General features: G+C 37.4%; 3 protein-coding genes and 1 long non-coding RNA gene across 5 annotated transcripts; 2 read left to right on the top strand and 2 right to left on the bottom strand.

Moving 5' to 3' along the window:
* Positions 1–5,816: 5,816 nt before the first annotated feature.
* On the bottom strand, positions 5,817–6,652 carry LOC140840463 (translocator protein homolog). Its single transcript, XM_073207649.1, has one exon. The coding sequence runs from the start codon at positions 6,551–6,553 to the stop codon at positions 5,978–5,980; it is 576 nt and encodes a 191-aa protein (XP_073063750.1). The 5' UTR covers positions 6,554–6,652; the 3' UTR covers positions 5,817–5,977.
* A 1,152-nt stretch (positions 6,653–7,804) lies between these two features.
* LOC140841387 (pentatricopeptide repeat-containing protein At5g66520-like) lies at positions 7,805–10,343 on the top strand. Of its 2 annotated transcripts, none has more exons than XM_073208753.1 (2): positions 7,805–9,334; positions 10,136–10,343. In XM_073208753.1, exon 1 carries the CDS (start codon positions 7,842–7,844, stop codon positions 9,285–9,287), a length of 1,446 nt encoding a protein of 481 aa, XP_073064854.1. In that variant the 5' UTR covers positions 7,805–7,841; the 3' UTR covers positions 9,288–9,334; positions 10,136–10,343. The 2 variants fall into 2 exon arrangements, with proteins under 2 accessions (XP_073064854.1, XP_073064855.1); XM_073208754.1 differs by having other exon boundaries at positions 10,058–10,257.
* LOC140840829 (glutathione S-transferase PARB-like) lies at positions 10,257–10,652 on the bottom strand. The gene has a single exon (XM_073207995.1). It carries the CDS (start codon positions 10,650–10,652, stop codon positions 10,257–10,259), a length of 396 nt encoding a protein of 131 aa, XP_073064096.1.
* Positions 10,653–10,656: 4 nt separating this feature from the next.
* Positions 10,657–12,403, top strand: LOC140841388 (uncharacterized). The gene is made up of 3 exons (XR_012120145.1): positions 10,657–10,969; positions 11,750–12,000; positions 12,093–12,403. It is a non-coding gene; the product is annotated as an uncharacterized lncRNA (long non-coding RNA).
* Positions 12,404–15,980: the final 3,577 nt, after the last annotated feature.

The following is a 15,980-nucleotide window of genomic DNA, read 5'->3' as shown; positions in this document are numbered from 1 at the left end:
GATCGTTGCTGCATATAAGAAAGTTAGTAATGATGTTTAGAGTATTTTTGAGGTTTCGATTCATGTCGTTAAGAGCTTGAATTATTAAGAAGTCGTAAGAAATAAACTTTAATATAAATGACAGTATTTTTGGGTCGAATAAATTGTAGGGTGATTATAAAAGTTTAGTTCATTGTTATGGTGTCCTAGAATGGTCTCATAGTGTTGAATCTTGATGCGTTATGTGTTAATTGGGAGAATAGACATGTCATAAAATTTTCATCAAATAATTCGTTGGGCAGACAGACACGGACCCGGAGACGGAGGTTAGCACGGGGTTCGTGCCTTCTCATTTCTTCGATACATATTTAAACGCACAGACACGGACCCCTACACGGACCTAAGGACGGGGTCTGTGCCCCTTCTTTTACATGACACATATGAGGCAGTACCTACACGGACCCGGGGCCTGACCTGGGTACGGGGTCCGTGTAGCTTCAGTTTTTGGGATAAATATTTTATCACTTAAGGTTTGGTTTGAGGTTTTATGCTATGATTTAACATTGATGTTTTACAAGGTCAAGTGGTGAGAAATTATAGAATGTTCTAAGAATTTATTTAGCTTGAGATTAAGCATGACTTTTACGTTTAAGTTGTACACTTTAAAGCTTATGAATTCATGTTAGTATGTTGCAGCAACGACACGATTGACATCCAACGAATCCCTCAGCGCCAAGTAAGTATGTATGACGTGCAAAGAAAATATTTGAAGTTTTTGAGGTATGCTAAATGTCTTGTGACAAAAAAGTGAATGGGTTTGGAAGTCGGTGAACGTGGCCGAGGACCTCTCCACCCCGTTAAATTATGAACGGGTTAGATCGTGGTTGGAAAACGTTAAATTATGAACGGGGACCAACCAGCCCGTTAAATTATGAACGGGGATCTTATGTATGTGGCAGTGGATACGTCCCTGTCAGCCCAGTACTGTGGTTTGTCTGATCAGATATTTATTATGTTATGGGTCACTTGCTTTGAAACATCCTCTACGAAAAATGATGAAGTTAAGTATGTTGAAGTATGAAAGCATGTTTAAAGAAAAGTTTATGTGATGGCACGTCATATTATGTATGCATGTATGTTCAAAGTTTATGCAAAGCTCAAGTTTATGAAAGTTCAAGTTATTATGCAAGTTCAAGTTTCAAAGTATGTATGTTCAAGTTCAAAGAAGTTTATGAGAGTTCAAAGTTATTATGAAAGTTTAAGTTTATTAAGAGTTCAAGTTTATTACGCAAAGTTTAAGTTTCAAGTATATATGTTATATTTTGAAGTTGTATGTGGTTTTATTATGTAATACTCGTTATTCCCAGTTTATACGTGTTGAGTCTTTAGACTCACTAGACTTGATCGATGCAGGTGAGTATGTTGATGAGGAGACAGGAGGTGGCGACCAAGGGGCAGGCTTGGACTGAGCGGAAGGCTAAATCCGAGGACCACTATGTTTATGTTTTATGAAAACTTTAAAATATTATGTTTTTATGTTGGATGTCAGAAGATTTGAAATAAGTACTTTGTTGGAAAATTTTAGTTGAGAATGTTGATTTTAATATTATTAAGTTAAATGACAAGTGATGACCGTATGAAATTTTATGTTTAAGAAAAATTTTAATTTTTCCGCAAATTTTGAATGGTAAAAAGTACGGTACGTTTCATCGGGGCTCCCTCTGGGGTCTTCTCCCATAAATGGGCTCCCTCTGGGGCCTTCTCCCCTCACGATATTCCTATTCTTATCTCAAACCTCATAACCTCATGTCCGTAATAATGGAAACACGATCGTCAGGCTCCCACTGGGACCATCACGCTCACGACATCGCCATTATTAACGAACTAGTCACAATCACTTCACTTCCTTCAACGTATTTCATTAACACAACTTTATAAAAATCATGGATAACATAACATTTTTAGTATTTTTGAAAATAAAGGGTTTTGAGGTGATTTTATACGCCGGGACGTAAATTTTATCGGTGTTGGTTTTTCAAATAAAATACAAGCGTTTTGGCAACCCGGCTAATAAATTCACATTTTTAATTAAAGAAAACTTTGTTATTAATTTAATTAAATCCTAAATAGACTAATGAGCCTAATTTAATGGCTTATTAGGCCTAAGGTCTAGTTAGGGATTAATCTACTATTTAAAGTGTTAATTAAAATCACAAACCCTACTCTAGAAAGAAAAGAATCGGCCACACCTTTTCTTTATTCTGAAAACTCTCTATCCCAACCCTACAACTCACGGCTGTGCACACACCACACTTTTGAAGGAAAAATTTCGGTAGAAAGCTAAGGAAGATGATAGCCGCGGTTCTCGCCCGTTCTTCGCAATCGTAAACAAAATTTCGTGCGTATGTAACACAAAGGCACGCCATAATCTCCTTTTCTCATCTGTTACATCATAGTATTCTTTTATGCATGAAAAGCATGAAAACAAGTGTCACTTTTATGTATTTTCGTTTTTGATCATAATATGAATTGTTAAGCAAAGTTTTTGATTCCTAAATCATGTGTGGGTATTGTTTAAGGGCTGCCATGACATAGGTAAGATTAAGGGAGGGTTTTGCATGTTCTAGAGACACACACACGCACCCCTAACATCACAAAACTCGGCAGGCGCATGAACCAACTAGCGTACTACTGCTGTCAAGAGGGGAGGGATTCGGGTTCTTCAAGTTGCCGGGTCTGGGGCTTGGTTGGCTTGTCCAGGGGCTAGCCAAGGGTACGGGTGAGTCAGGAGGAGAGTCCTAGCCATGCTAGGACTCGGACCGAAGGTCAGGGAGGAGTCCTTGCAAGCAAGGACTCCCACCATCACCCCCCGCCCTCTTCGGCCCCGGGCCTCACATGCCCACCAGCTTCCGCTTGGTTCGTCCCCGAACCACCCCGTACTCGGAGAGGTCGGCTCTGATACCACTTGTAACGCCCCAGATTCGATGACTGTCCTCACTGTATCAAGACGGGTCTTTCCAGCGTGCTTATGTCCTCACTCACACGCACCATGGGAAACTTCCCAGGAGGTCACCCATCCCAAAATTGCCCCAAGTCAAGCACGCTTAACTTTAGAATTTTTATGTGATGAGCTACCGAAAAGAAAATGCACCTTCGTGATATGAGTAGTATCAATCAAATCTTTTAAGCCCTCTTCAACTGTACAGTCCATTACATTGAACAGTCTCGGAATCCCTCTCCTTTCGGTGTAAGAACGGTTCATTCATGTTCCCTCCACCTAGAAGCCTGCAGGAGCCGCTCATTGTCCGTGCCACCTCATGGCACCGGCGATCACCCCCCGCCCTCTTCGGCCCCGGACCTCACACAGAAGACCACCAGGTTGGCTTTCAGATTATGTCACTGAAAGCAACATTTCATATTGTCTATTATCAGAGGATGGTGAGCCATCGAGTTTTCATGAGGCTACTCAAAGCTCAGATGTATCCTTGTGGATGATAGCAATGCAAGAAGAATTGGAGGCATTAGACAGGAATAAATCTTGGGATCTTGTTACACTACCACAAGAGAGGAAAGCCATTGGAAACAGACTTGTCTATAAGATCAAGCGTGATGGCAATAACCTAGTGGAGCAGTATCATGCTAGGTTGGTGGTAAAAGGGTATGCTCAGAAAGAATGCATTGACTTCAATGAGATATTTTATCATGTGGTTCGGCTTACAACAGTCAGAGTAGTGTTGGAATTGTGTGCGGTGTTTGACCTACATCTAGAACAGCTAGATGTGAAAACGGCATTTCTTCATGGAGATCTTGAAGAAGAAATCTATATGCTCCAGCCAGAAGGTTTTGTGGAAAAAGGCAAAGAGAACTTGGTTTGCAGGTTGACAAATCTCTGTACGGTCTCAAACAGGCGCCGAGGTGTTGGTACAAGAGATTTGATTCCTATATCACGAGCCTTGGATACAACAGACTGAGTGCAGACCCTTGTACATATTTCAAGAGGTCTGATGATGATTATATCATTTTGCTGTTGTATGTGGACGACATGTTGGTAGCAGGCCCCAACAAAGATCAGATCTAAGGATTGAAGGCACATTTGGCTAGGGAATTTGATATGAAGGACTTGGAACCAGCAAACAATATTCTAGGGATGCAAGTTCACCGAGACAGAAGCAACAGAAAGATTTGGCTTTCCCAGAAAAATTATTTGAAGAAAGTCTTGCAACGCTTAACGCTTCAACATGCAAAATTGTAAGCCAATATCGATCTCTCTTCCTGTTTACTTCAAGTTATCCTCCAAGATGTGTCCTAGCAGTTAAGCAGAGAGTATGGAGATGTCTCGAGTACCATATGCAGCAGCAGTGGGAAGTTTGATGTTCACTATGATATGTACAAGACCGGACATTGCTCAAGAAATGGGAGCAATTAGTCGGTATATGGCGAATCCTGGACGAGAGTATTGGAGCACTGTTAAGAGAATCCTTAGATACATTAAGGGTACATCGAATGCTGCATTATGTTATGGAGGATCAGATTTTACACTCAGGGGCTATGTCGATTCAGATTATGCAGGTGATCCTGATAAGAGAAAATCTACTACTGGTTATGTGTTTACACTTGCAGGGGGAGCAATAAGATGGGTTTCAAAATTGCAAACAGTTGTGGCGTTATCTACAACGGAGGCAAAATATATGGCAGCTACTTAAGCTTGCAAGGATGCAATATGGATCAATATTGGAGGAGATCAGATACAAACAAGATAATGTTCCTTTGTTTTGTGACAGTCAAAGTGCCTTGCACATTGCAAGGAATCCAATCTTTCATTTCAGGAAAAAACACATTAGAGTCCAATTTCACTTTGTACGGGAAGTAGTAGAAGAAAGAAGCATGGATATGCAGAAGATCCATCGTAGGACAACATAGCTGAATTTTCTGACCAAGCCAGTAAACACTGATAAGTTTGAGTTGTGTACATCCTCAAGTGGTCTAGCAGAAACGTAAGCAGCATGTAATGGCAAGATTGAAATGATGCGTGGAGATGTGTTTGATTCTCAATCAAATCTCCAAGTGAGAGAATGTCGACAGATGTACATTTAATGAGGCAAAGAAATGTGTTTTCTTTGAAATGTATTAAATGAATTATTTGTCACAAGTTACAGCAGGATTTGAAGACTGAAGACTGAATACGCGCTTTATACGCGTATTCACACTAACTCTGATTCATTCTGAAATCATCTATTTTTTGAGTTTTCTCATATCTTATAAACATTTGAGTACTTAGTTCTATATTATTTGTGAGGTGTTTTATTCTCTTGTATTAAGAGAATGTATGTTCTCTTTAAAAATAAAGTGAGTGAGTTGTACACCACAAAATATTATAGTGGAAATTCTTTTCATCTTGTCCGTGGTTTTTACCCCAATAATTTTTAGGAGTTTTCCACATAATTATTGGTATCCAGTTTATTCTTTATTTTCAAATTTTATTATCTCAAATTCCATACGTAGGACCAACATAAATTAGCAACATAAATTACGTAAATAATCAAAATGATATATCATGATCATCATCATTATTAATACCAACTAATCTCAAACCCGTTACAAATATTTAATATTTTTAATGTAAATTTTTTAATTAAATATATTTTTAATATTAAAAATAACACAATGATTAAATTTAAAATTTCAAATTTTAGATAAAAATAAAAAAATATTTTGCCATCTTGAAAAAATTAGAAAATAAATATGATGATGACGTCAAAATATACAAACTTATTAAAATAAATCTTTATAATATTTTTCATTAAATAAAAATACTGCTGTATTTTAACATAACATGATAATATAAGACATTATAAAATATATTGTATTATAGTACAGTATCATATAATTCAACATCGATTTCCTTCGATAGTCCATCACTCTTTATTATACTACAACACAATTTCATGTTCAAACAAGTTGGAAAAAGCAAAACATCCCCACACAATTCCTTTCTCGCTCACTGATAATTCAAAAGCCTGTAATTCACAGCAGCTGGAAACAGCGCCGCCACCAGACACGGCACGAAAAGATCACCGGCAATCGGATTCAGAATCTTGAAAGTCCGCCAACTCCCGACCAGCGACACAAACAGCAGTGCGCAGAGCGCCAATCCAACTCTCACAGCACCGGCGCCTAACACGATCGGGTACCACCCGAGGCTGAGCCCCAGTTGAGCCATGTAGAGATACAGTGCCACTGGGCGGCGGTGGAAGCCGTGGTCGGCCCAGACAAGCCAAGACGAGAGGCCTGACAGCAAGGAGGATGTGAGACACGCGAGGTGGAGCGACCAGAGGGGAGGGATGTAAAAAGGTTTCTCTATGTTGCCGAAGCGATTTGTGGAGCCGAAGAGGTAGATGACGAGGACGGCGAGGGAGATAGGGAAGGCGATGGCTATAGCCAAGGAGCGGAAGCCGCGCCTAGCCATACCTTTTCTCTTCGGTTTACTGGAGCTGAGATCTGAAGGGGGGGTGGCGTCGATGACGTTCGACTCATCTTTCTCTGTAGCTCGATGTTTGAGATCGCTGGAAGCCATTGAAATAGAGTAATGGAGATTAATGGAGAAGAACTGAAACTATATTGCAAACCAAGGATTTCCAGGTGGTGGGGTTTTATTGAGGGAAGGAAGTTTATCCGCAAGATTTTATATTGGAGAGAAGCTTCGTGGCTATGAGAGGTGGCGCGCAATGGCGACAAGGCGGGACACGTGGGTACAACGCTCTCGACCATCTTCTATTTACTTCAATTTTATCTTTTTATAACCTAAACCACCTTAAAAATTTTAAATGACGGATTATAAAACGATATTTTTATAATCGATATCTATGGCAAATGCTGAAAATGTATTTTGTTTTAACCTTAATTTATATTTAATTACATCTAAATAAGAGTGACGAAAATTTGATAAATAATGGTTATAAGAGCATATGTAAAAATACAATGAAACAATACGAAATTAATGTTTTTTTAAATTGATGTCATTAATTTGAAGCTTACTCTTACGATATCATTTTTCTAAATACTTTATTTCAAAAAAAAAAAAATTATCGGATGCTCTCGTTATCCTTGTAATCTTTTGAAGACAAAAATTTGTGTGAGACGGTCTCACGGGTCTTATTCGTGAGACGGATCTCTTATTTGGGCTATCCATGAAAAAGTATTACTTTTTATGCTAAGAGTATTACTTTTTATTGTGAATATGGGTAGGGTTGACCCGTCTCACAGATTAAAATCCGTGAGACGGTCTCACATGAGACCCACTCTCTTTTGAAATACATATGATTTCAAGAAAGAATCATCATTTTAAGTATGCATGCTAGATGATCAAACCATCACTATTCTAAAACGAGGTAAATGGTAGACCCACGGCCACCCACAAAGATTTTTTTTATCTAAATATATAATCCTTCGTATTCATCTTCGTATTTCTCTAATAACTTATCAATATTATATTCAAAATCAATGATATATTTTTATTTTTATACTATATAAATTGATTGATAAAATGTGAATAATATTTTTTTTAAAAATAAAAAAAATTATATATCATATCACATCATCTTTTAAAAGAGTCTAAAAATCGAGATGGTCTTAAAGGAATATTTGTAAATATATGGAAAATAAAAGTAATTTCGAGAATATTTATTTTGGTGTAATATTTGAATTAAATGAGTTGGAGATAAATGTTAAATTTGATGTAGAAATCATGTTATTTTAGTGTTAATTTATATTAAAATAAATTTTAGGAATAGATTGTATAGTTGAAGATTACTCGAAGGAAATCTTTAGCACAACAAACCTCCTAATTTTCTAAGAATGAATCCATGATAATCGAAAGGATGCAGATGTCTGAATGTAACATGAGCCCACAAAATCTGAAACCAACGGCAAGCAAAATCATCCACCTGTTAGATCATGGCTCCACTCCCCAACACCTCCGACAAATTCAAGCTCAGCTCGTCCTCTCTCGTCTTCACGTCAACACCACCGTCGCCCACCGCTTCATCACCGCCTGCCATTCCTTAGACCTCCTCCACTCCAACGCCTTGCCCCTCTACACCAGCAACCTCTCAAGACCGCACACTTTCATCTGCAACACCTTTCTGAAACTGTTCTCTCATTCCACCACTCCTCGTAACGCGCTTAGCCTGTATTCATACATGCACAGGAATTCTATTATTTTCAATAATTACACTTTCCCTTTTGTGCTCAAGGCATTGGCGGACTTGAAGTTGGTGAAAGAAGGAACTTTGGTGCATGCCCAGGTGATCAAGTTGAGTTTTTTGGGTGATATTTATGTTGGGAATGCATTGATGAGTTTATATGCTGCGGTTGGGGAAATGGGTTTGTGCGGGCAAGTATTTGATGAAATGCCACAGATAGACGTTGTGTCGTGGACGGTTATGATTTCTGGATTTAGGGAAGCTGGGAAGTTGGATGACGCTTTGATTGCGTTTGAGAGGATGAAAGGCGAAGGTGTGATGCCTAATCAGGTGACAGTGGTGAATGTTTTGGCTGTGTGTGCTGATTTTGGGGCGCTGGATATGGGAATTTGGTTACATGAATTTGTAAAGAGAAGTAAATGGGAATTGGATGTGATTTTGGGTACTTCTTTGATCGATATGTACATGAAGTGTGGCAAAATCGACAAGGGTTTGTGGGTTTTTGGCCAAATGAATGAGAAGAATGTGTTCACATGGAACACGGTAATTAAAGGGCTAGCTCTGGCTAATAATGGTAAGGAAGCTGTTACATGGTTTTTCAGGATGGAACAAGAACAAGGTCTTAAACCTGATGAGGTCACTTTAATTGCGGTGCTGTGTGCTTGTGTGCATTCGGGTTTTGTACATATGGGGCGGCGGATATTTTCTTCATTGGTTGATGGAAAATATGGGTTTTCACCAGATGTTAGACATTACGCTTGTATGGTAGATGTTTTAGCACGTTCTGGGTGCTTGGAAGAGGCTCATAAAATGATCATTGAGATGCCTTTTGAGTCTACTGTGAGTATTTGGGGAGCTCTACTTTCTGGTTGTAGAGCTCAAACTAACCTGGAACTGAGTGAGATTGCTGCTTGGAAACTTGTGGAGTTGGAGCCTGAGAATAGTGCTTATTATGTTGTGTTGTCTAATTTGTACGCAGCAATGGAAAGATGGAGTGATGTAGAGAAAGTTAGGAACTTGATGAAAGTGAGGGGACCAAAGAAGCGCGTGGGTAGCAGTTCAGTTGAACATGTACACAAGGGAGTCAGTGTTCAGTGGTTGGCCTGACGTGTTTGTTTTCTATGCTGTTTGGGAGAGAGAGAAAACCTTCTTCGGTAAGTCAGCCTTTTGTGTTTCTGGTGTGAAAATATAGCACGATGGAAAATTACTGTGCCCAGAATTTCAACATTCTGATATAATGCATTATTTCTGCATTCACTTGAATAGGATATTGGGACAATAGAATCAGCTTATTGCTGCATCCAGTTTGTCATGTGTAGGCAAGTTTTTTCATAAATTTGATTGAAGGCATGTGAAAGAAATCTGTTACATAGTTGATCTAGTTTAACAGGGAATTTTATGGCATATATGCACCAGGGTGCATGGACCTTGTGTTAGTGCTTGTGCCAGGTTATGAATTTTGATGCCATGGTACAACATTTAGAAAGTGGATGGTAGTCAGCCTAGGAAACATGTGAGTGCATTTTGGTAATAAAAAAATGGCCTTTCTTTTTCTAAAAGCCACACGTTATATGTATAGTTGCTTGGAACTGTTACTCTAGACAGGAATAATGCTTAAATGAATGCACAAGGTAACTATCAAAGATTAAAATCGCAATTTCCATACGATTTTCCTGTTAAGGAATTGTGAAGGAGAAGGGCTCCATGAATGGTGTCCGAAAAATCAAGGTTTACCTGCCTTACAGAAACTAATAGTACTACATCTTGGGGAATGCTGCTGAAAATATTTTCGTCCTTCATGTATTTTGTTGCACTAAACAAAACTCGATATCCATTTCTCAATATGAATCGATATTTTGTCATACATCTCTGATCAGAATATGAAATTATGAATCAAGATCCTTATTCAAATTTCAGAAAAAAGAGCTGTAAGCTAGACATTATATCATGCGCAGATTCTTTCCACGAGATTCTTGTTGAAGGTTTGAAACGGGAAATTGGAAGCAAAACAGAGAGTGATAGGATGAGAAGCCACAACGACTAAACATAAAGAATCAAAGATGAAGACCCTATGACTTACTGGTTGTTTTTCATGCCAACAACCCTTTCCCAAGCGGCCCTTTCCAAGATATCCTCACACCAAGCTCTGACATGAGCACGTGAATCAAAAACTGCTTTCTCGCTTGTCCCCATCAAGTAGCTTAATGTTTGGAGATGATCGAGATCCGCTAGAGTGAAAATTTTTCCTGCCAAGTACTTGGAATGTGCCGATTGTGCTTCATACACGTCAAGAACTTTAGACAGCTGAGATACATATTCTTTAACAACAGCATCATCCGTAAGCTTCCCCATCATCGGCTCAAAGCTGAGTTCCCATGTTAACTTTGATGCTGGAAGATCGTACTTTTGGGCCTCGCCATCTCCTTTGGATTCTGGAAATATCAACGGGGTTCCCTTGTCACTTGTCAGCATAAGTGTATGCAGTATATTTGATTACTTGCCCTTGATTCAGTTTAAAAATTTATGATAAAAATTCAGATGCACTCTGATTGTTGGGGGCTTATATCAGATAATTATTGAAAGATTATACGATGTCCACAATAGAATCCTTCTGTGCTTACAAGTATGTTGGATCATGACACGGTTAGATTTCTTGTGTTTTGTTGGCAAATTAATTGAATTAGGTGGGAGCATTGTTCGTTGAAGATGGTTGACTGACAAAAAATTTGGATCTTATCATCCGGATAAAATTTTACTGAGATGATGCATCATCATTCGGCTCTTTCAAGGTATCTCAAAAAGAAATCTGTTATGCTTTTCTCTCGAACATCTCTTCTTATTTTTTATCTGAGTTTGTTGTTCTATAATATTTGTGAGGTGATTGTTCTCCTATATTTAAAGAGTGTGTTCTTTTTGGAACACAATAAGCAGTTGTATACCATAAAATATCATAGTGAAATTTTTTCATTTTATCTGTGATTTTTTTCTAACAATTTTTACGTGTAAAACACGTAAATCTCGGTTTCCAATTTTATATTTTATTTTTATATTTATATCTGAAGATATCGCACAGAAGACCAATAAGTTATATAAGAGTTTTGATTTAAAATTTCTAAAATTTCGAGTATGCTCTATGGTTGCAGCACTGATCTTCTACATCAGAAAAGAGTTTTTTGATATTTTTTATTAATCAAAATTATTTTGTTCAATCTACTAAATTGTTATAGACATAACGATGGAAAGATAACAAAGTTCAATGAGAACAATTTTATGCTGTGAAAAATAAAAATACAAGCAGTTTTAAGAAAGAAGAATTGTTTGGTGGCTATTGGAGATAGACCTAAAGAAATCACAGACGAAAAGTGGCATGACATGAATGATATATTGTTGTTGGCAATTTATATTTGGTTATAACAGATGAAGTACAATCAAGTATGTTAGAAACTGAATTTCGGAAGTTTGACAAATTGAACGTTTAGTAGATTGAACTAACTGATCAAAAAGACTGATAGAAACTGATCTAAAATACGCAAACTATCGATTGCCTATAACTGAAGATTTGTACGCAGATTTTCAAAGACAACTGGGCTAGCAAACTGAACTACGAAGACAACTGACTGATCAGTTGGAATTGATCAGTTACTACAATCAGTTGTGAGCTTATCAGCTACATCCTATCAGCTGATCTTTCAGCAGTACAAGTCATCAGTTAAGGAAAAAGACGTTCAACCGACAACTATACAAAAGCTGACTGCAACAAATAGTGGGATCACCGAATTTCAGAAAAACTACAGTGTACGACTGTCTGAAGAATATTGACGTGGCAAATAATGGATAGAAAGTTTCAAATCGTATTCAATATTTTCAATAATACCGTTGGAGGCAAAGCCTATAAATAGAAGAGAAGAGCAGCTGAGAAACTCTGTGAATCAACCCGATCGATATACTATTCTATCAACTGAATTGTTACTCTGCTGAAATCTTTGCAAATTTCAAAGCTCACGCTTATTTTATACATTCATAGCATTTAAGGCTATATTTCGAGCTTACAAGCACAAACTGTTATTATCACAATACTTGACTCGAAAAGATCATTTGTGCTAAATTATTTCAGTCCAATTGAGTACTGTAAATTGGTTTGTAACTAAGAGTTTCAGTTTGACATTGTTAAGTCCAAAACTGAAGTGGGTCTGTACAACCCTTTGTATCGATCAACTAGAAGAGGTGACGTATGAGCGTTTGAAATCTCCGAACATACATGAAATCTTGTGTCTTCTTATTTCAGTTTTATTCTATCTATTATTCTGTTTATTTCCGCACTTTTATTGTTAAGTGATTGATTTTCGAGTATCGGTTTATCACTAGACTGACTGATAAAAAGAGAAAAGGTTGTGAAAATTGTTAATGTTTATTCAACCCTCTCATTTTTCTAAAAACCGTGTCACCTTTACCCGATCCTATCAACTCGTATCAGAGCAGTTGAATCTTGTTCCTGAATATTCCAATATACAAACTAATTACCATATCTTCATTTAACAAAATTCCAATGTTCTCCAGAGAGGATTTTGATGATTGGAAAATCAGAATGCGGGCTCATCTAGCAGCACAAGACGATGACATGTGGTACGTTATTACATACGGACCCATGAAAATATTAAAGGCAAACACTTCTATTGCCATAACTGATGGGGCACCACCCCACATTGAAAAACCCCGAGATGAATGGACAACTGAAGGCAAGAGAAAAGCCAAGTTGAACAACGTGAATAAAGACATTTTGTACAAAACGCTGAATGAAGTCACTTTCAGCAAAATAAAATGTGCAAAAATGTCAAGGAAATCTGGGAAAAACAGATTCAGCTCTGCGAAGGCAATGAGCAAAACAAGGAGAATAAACTATCTGTTGCTGTTCAAAAATTTGAGAATATCAAGATAAAGATTGGAGAATCCATGCACGAATATGATGAAAGAATCATCAGCATTGTAAACGAACTGAATACACTTGGAAATGTGTATTCAAATAAAGAGGTAGCACTGAAAGTATTCAGAGGTCTTCTCAAGGAAATGAGATGTTAAGACCATGACAATGCGAGAATCAAAGGACCTGAACAAGGTCGAACTTCATGATTTATTTGTTGATTTAAAAGCCTACGAGTTTGAGTTGCAAACCAGAGAAAGGAAACCTTCTAAAACATCTGCTACAACTGCTCTAACTGCTGCCAAACTTGAACCAACTAGTTCATTTGACAAATCTGTTGATCAGTTAAGTAATGACGCTATGTCATTATTTGTCAAAAAGTTTGGAAGATTTATGACAAGAAATCAAGGAAACTTTCAAAGACATTATCAGATAAATAACTCCAAGGAAGAACCTAATGCTTGCTACAAATGTGGCAAAGCTGGTCACTTTATGGCTGACTGTCCTATGCCAAAGAAGGACAGTCGAGGCTCAACTGAAAAGGGAAAGAATATTACGAGTACAAGAGAAGAACCAAGGATGATAAGAAATAATACAGAAATAAACATGAGGTGCTTCTCGCAGAGGAAAGCAAGTCCAAATGGGCAGAATCTAACAGTGATGATTCAGAACCTTAGAGCTTGAGCTGCTTCAGTGATGATGATGAGGAGGTCAAGTGTCTGATGGCTGATGACACAAAACTGGAGTCAACAGGTATTCGACTTTAGTTCAACTGACTTCACACGAGATGAATTTATTTCTACACTTCATGACATGGTCAATGAGTATCACAAGCTTGCCTTATCTTTTGAGAAGGCCAGAGCAAAGCAAACTGATATCAAAGACGATAAAACTGAAACTGATGAATCAGTTGATATGTTGAGTCTTAAACGGGAGATTTCTGAGCTGAATGCTGAAGAAGCAAGAATCAATCTATGATTTAGCAGTTAATGCTTGAAAATTCAAAGCAAACTGAGCTTATTAAGGCATGAAATAAATCATCTGTTGCACTAGTTGAAGTACAAGATAAGCAAAAATTAGTTACCGATAAAACTGGTTTAGGGTTTAGCAACCAAGATGAAACTTTCACCAATGATACTAAGCCAAAATTGAACGTAGGCAAAGGAAAATATATTGACTTTGTAAAATCAGTTGTGGTACAAGAACAACTTGGGCCAAGTAAACCAGCTGTACAACCTATTGAAAATAAGAAAAAGGCTAGAAGTTATGGTATTGGTTATAACCCAAAAATTTCAACTGGCCCACAAAGTGAGTCACCAAAAAAGTTCAGCAATAAATACAGAACTATTCAAATGGCTAATCCAATTACTATATCAGTAAGCCATTTCAGAAAAGATATCGGCTGAACAACCAGTTGAACAAGGCTAAAGCTCATATTGCTTCATCTGCACACTAAACATCAAGTACACACAAGTCGAGAAAAAATATTTTGAACACAACAACTGGAAAGTCAGTTAGACTGGTCCAAGTTTGGGTTCATAAAAGAATAATCAGTTTAGGACCCAAATAGATGTGGGTACCAAGAATATATATTATGTGTGATTGCAGATGACAGGTACAAACAAATAATCAACCTGGTATCTAGACAGTGGATGCTCGCGTCATATGATAGGGGATGCAAATTTGCTATTTTAACTGATCAAATACACTAGTCCAAACATCAGTTTTAGAGACAACTCCAAAGGTAAAACTGCGGGTAAGAGTAAGCTTATCCATGGTAATTTTACTATCAAAGATGTTCTACTAGTTGAGAATTTGAAATATAACTTGATTAGCATCAGTCAGTTATGCGACAATAAATTCTCAGTTCAGTTCTACAAACAAACTTGCTTAGTTAGAGACTCAACCGATGAGGTCATTCTAATTGGCAATCGTTATGGGAACACCTGCAAAGTCAGTTGGAGTGATCAACTTTATGCACCAGTTTGTTTTATAGTTTCCAAATCTTCTAAAAACTGGTTGTGACATAAGAGACTGAACCACCTAAACTTTAAATCTATTTGTTATCTGAGTAACCATGATCTTGTAACTGGTTTGCCCAAAATAGATTTTTCAAAAGATAAAATTTGTTCAACATGTCAGTTTGGTAAGCAAGTAAGATCTTCATTTAAAAACAATGGTTGTAAATCATTTTTCCGATTCTTAGAACTGCTACATATCTTTTTGGTCTTATACCAATCATGAGCATAGGGGGAATGAAATACATCTTAGTAGTAGTCGTGGATGATTTTTCAAGATTTACTTGGGTTATCTTTCTTAACTCCAAAGACCAAACTGTTGCACAACTGATTAAGTTTTTCAAAAGACTATTAAACGAAAAATCAGTTTGGATTGATCGAATAAGATTTGATCGAGAGACTGAATTCATCAATCAAAATCTTTCACAATTTTTAGAAAATATTGGGATCAAGCATGAGCTCTCAGCAGCAAGAACTCCTCAGCAAATGGTGTAGCTGAGAGAAGAAATCAGACCCTTAAAGAAGCTGCTAGAACAATGATTGCTGATTCTAGTATTTATCAGAGGTTTTGGGCAGAAGCAGTAAACACTGCATGTTACACTCAGAACATATCAATGATTAATAAGAATCATGTGAAAACACCGTATGAGATCTGACATGGAGGCAAAAGCGTGTTTTCTTATTTCAAAATATTCGGCTGCAGATGTTTTATTCTTGATAATGGCAAAAATCATTTAAAAGTTTTGATGCTAAATCTGCAGAGGGAATATTTCTTAGTTATTCAACAGTCAGTAAAGCTTACGGAGTTTTTAACAAATGCACTTTGAATGTAGAAGAGTCTATTCATGTTTTATTTGATGAATC

The sequence above is a fragment of the Primulina eburnea genome, chromosome 9 (genome assembly GCF_022965805.1).
Source record: "Primulina eburnea isolate SZY01 chromosome 9, ASM2296580v1, whole genome shotgun sequence".
Classification (NCBI taxonomy): Eukaryota; Viridiplantae; Streptophyta; class Magnoliopsida; order Lamiales; family Gesneriaceae; genus Primulina; species Primulina eburnea.
This window is presented reverse-complemented; position numbering and strand designations above follow the sequence as displayed.

Excerpts from the sequence above, each read along its gene's own strand:
- LOC140840463 (XM_073207649.1), bottom strand. The coding sequence starts at position 6,553 with ATGGCTTCCAGCGATCTCAAACATCGAGCTACAGAGAAAGATGAGTCG.
- LOC140841387 (XM_073208753.1), top strand. The coding sequence starts at position 7,842 with ATGATAATCGAAAGGATGCAGATGTCTGAATGTAACATGAGCCCACAA.
- LOC140840829 (XM_073207995.1), bottom strand. The coding sequence starts at position 10,652 with ATGCTGACAAGTGACAAGGGAACCCCGTTGATATTTCCAGAATCCAAA.